Genomic DNA, 589 nt, shown 5'->3' with positions numbered 1-589 from the left:
TGGTCGGGGTAGTGGAGCCCCACGCAGATCACCTTCTGCGGGCCCCCCACGGGCGCCAGCAGCCGCGCAGCCCCCCGGGGCACGCGGTGCTGCCCCGAGCGCAGTGCCCTGCGGGGACACGGCGCACGGGGGGCGCTTGGGGCACCCCCCGATCGGGGACGCGCTCCTGGGGCTCTCCAGGAGGGTCAGCGGTGTTTTAGGGACTCTGCTTCGGGCCCCGCGTTGGGGTCCGGCTCTCTTGGAGGTCACACATCATGGGGGTCACCCATGGTTTCAAATTCCCACCCCTTTGGGGGGCCGGCTGTTGGGGTGGCCCACTGTGGGGTCATCCGGAGCAGCAGGCAGATTTGGGTGGTCCCTCCTGGGGGGATCCATGAGGACACCCCCGTTTTGGGGCTCCCTCTCCTTTTGGGGGCTCCCGCACCGCTGGGGGTCCCCGTTGGCCTCACGCACCTCTGGGCGAGCTCCAGCCCGCGGGGGCCGATCTCCAGGAATTCCCGCATGGACCGGGGCAGCTCCGGCTCGGCCGCGCTCAGATCCACCAGGTCCCCCCCGGGCGCCTCCTCCAGGCCGAGCCGGGGGCCCCCGC

The 589-nt window shown here is 72.3% G+C and overlaps 1 protein-coding gene across 1 annotated transcript in view; it reads right to left on the bottom strand.

Moving 5' to 3' along the window:
- LOC102039045 (fumarylacetoacetate hydrolase domain-containing protein 2-like) overlaps positions 1-587 on the bottom strand; it is a gene marked incomplete at its 5' end in the record, with an annotated part of 2,039 nt that extends 1,452 nt beyond the window's left edge. Inside the window, 2 exons of the mRNA XM_005430745.2 lie at positions 1-108; positions 454-587. Of these exons, the coding sequence (XP_005430802.1) occupies positions 1-108; positions 454-587 (242 nt within the window). The remainder of the gene's footprint in view (positions 109-453) is intronic.
- Between the last annotated feature and the right edge of the window lie 2 nt (positions 588-589).

This window comes from Geospiza fortis, unplaced genomic scaffold, assembly GCF_000277835.1.
Source record: "Geospiza fortis unplaced genomic scaffold, GeoFor_1.0 scaffold658, whole genome shotgun sequence".
NCBI lineage: Eukaryota > Metazoa > Chordata > Aves > Passeriformes > Thraupidae > Geospiza > Geospiza fortis.
The sequence above is the reverse complement of the archived record's forward strand: the minus strand, read 5'-3'. Positions and strand labels throughout refer to the sequence as shown.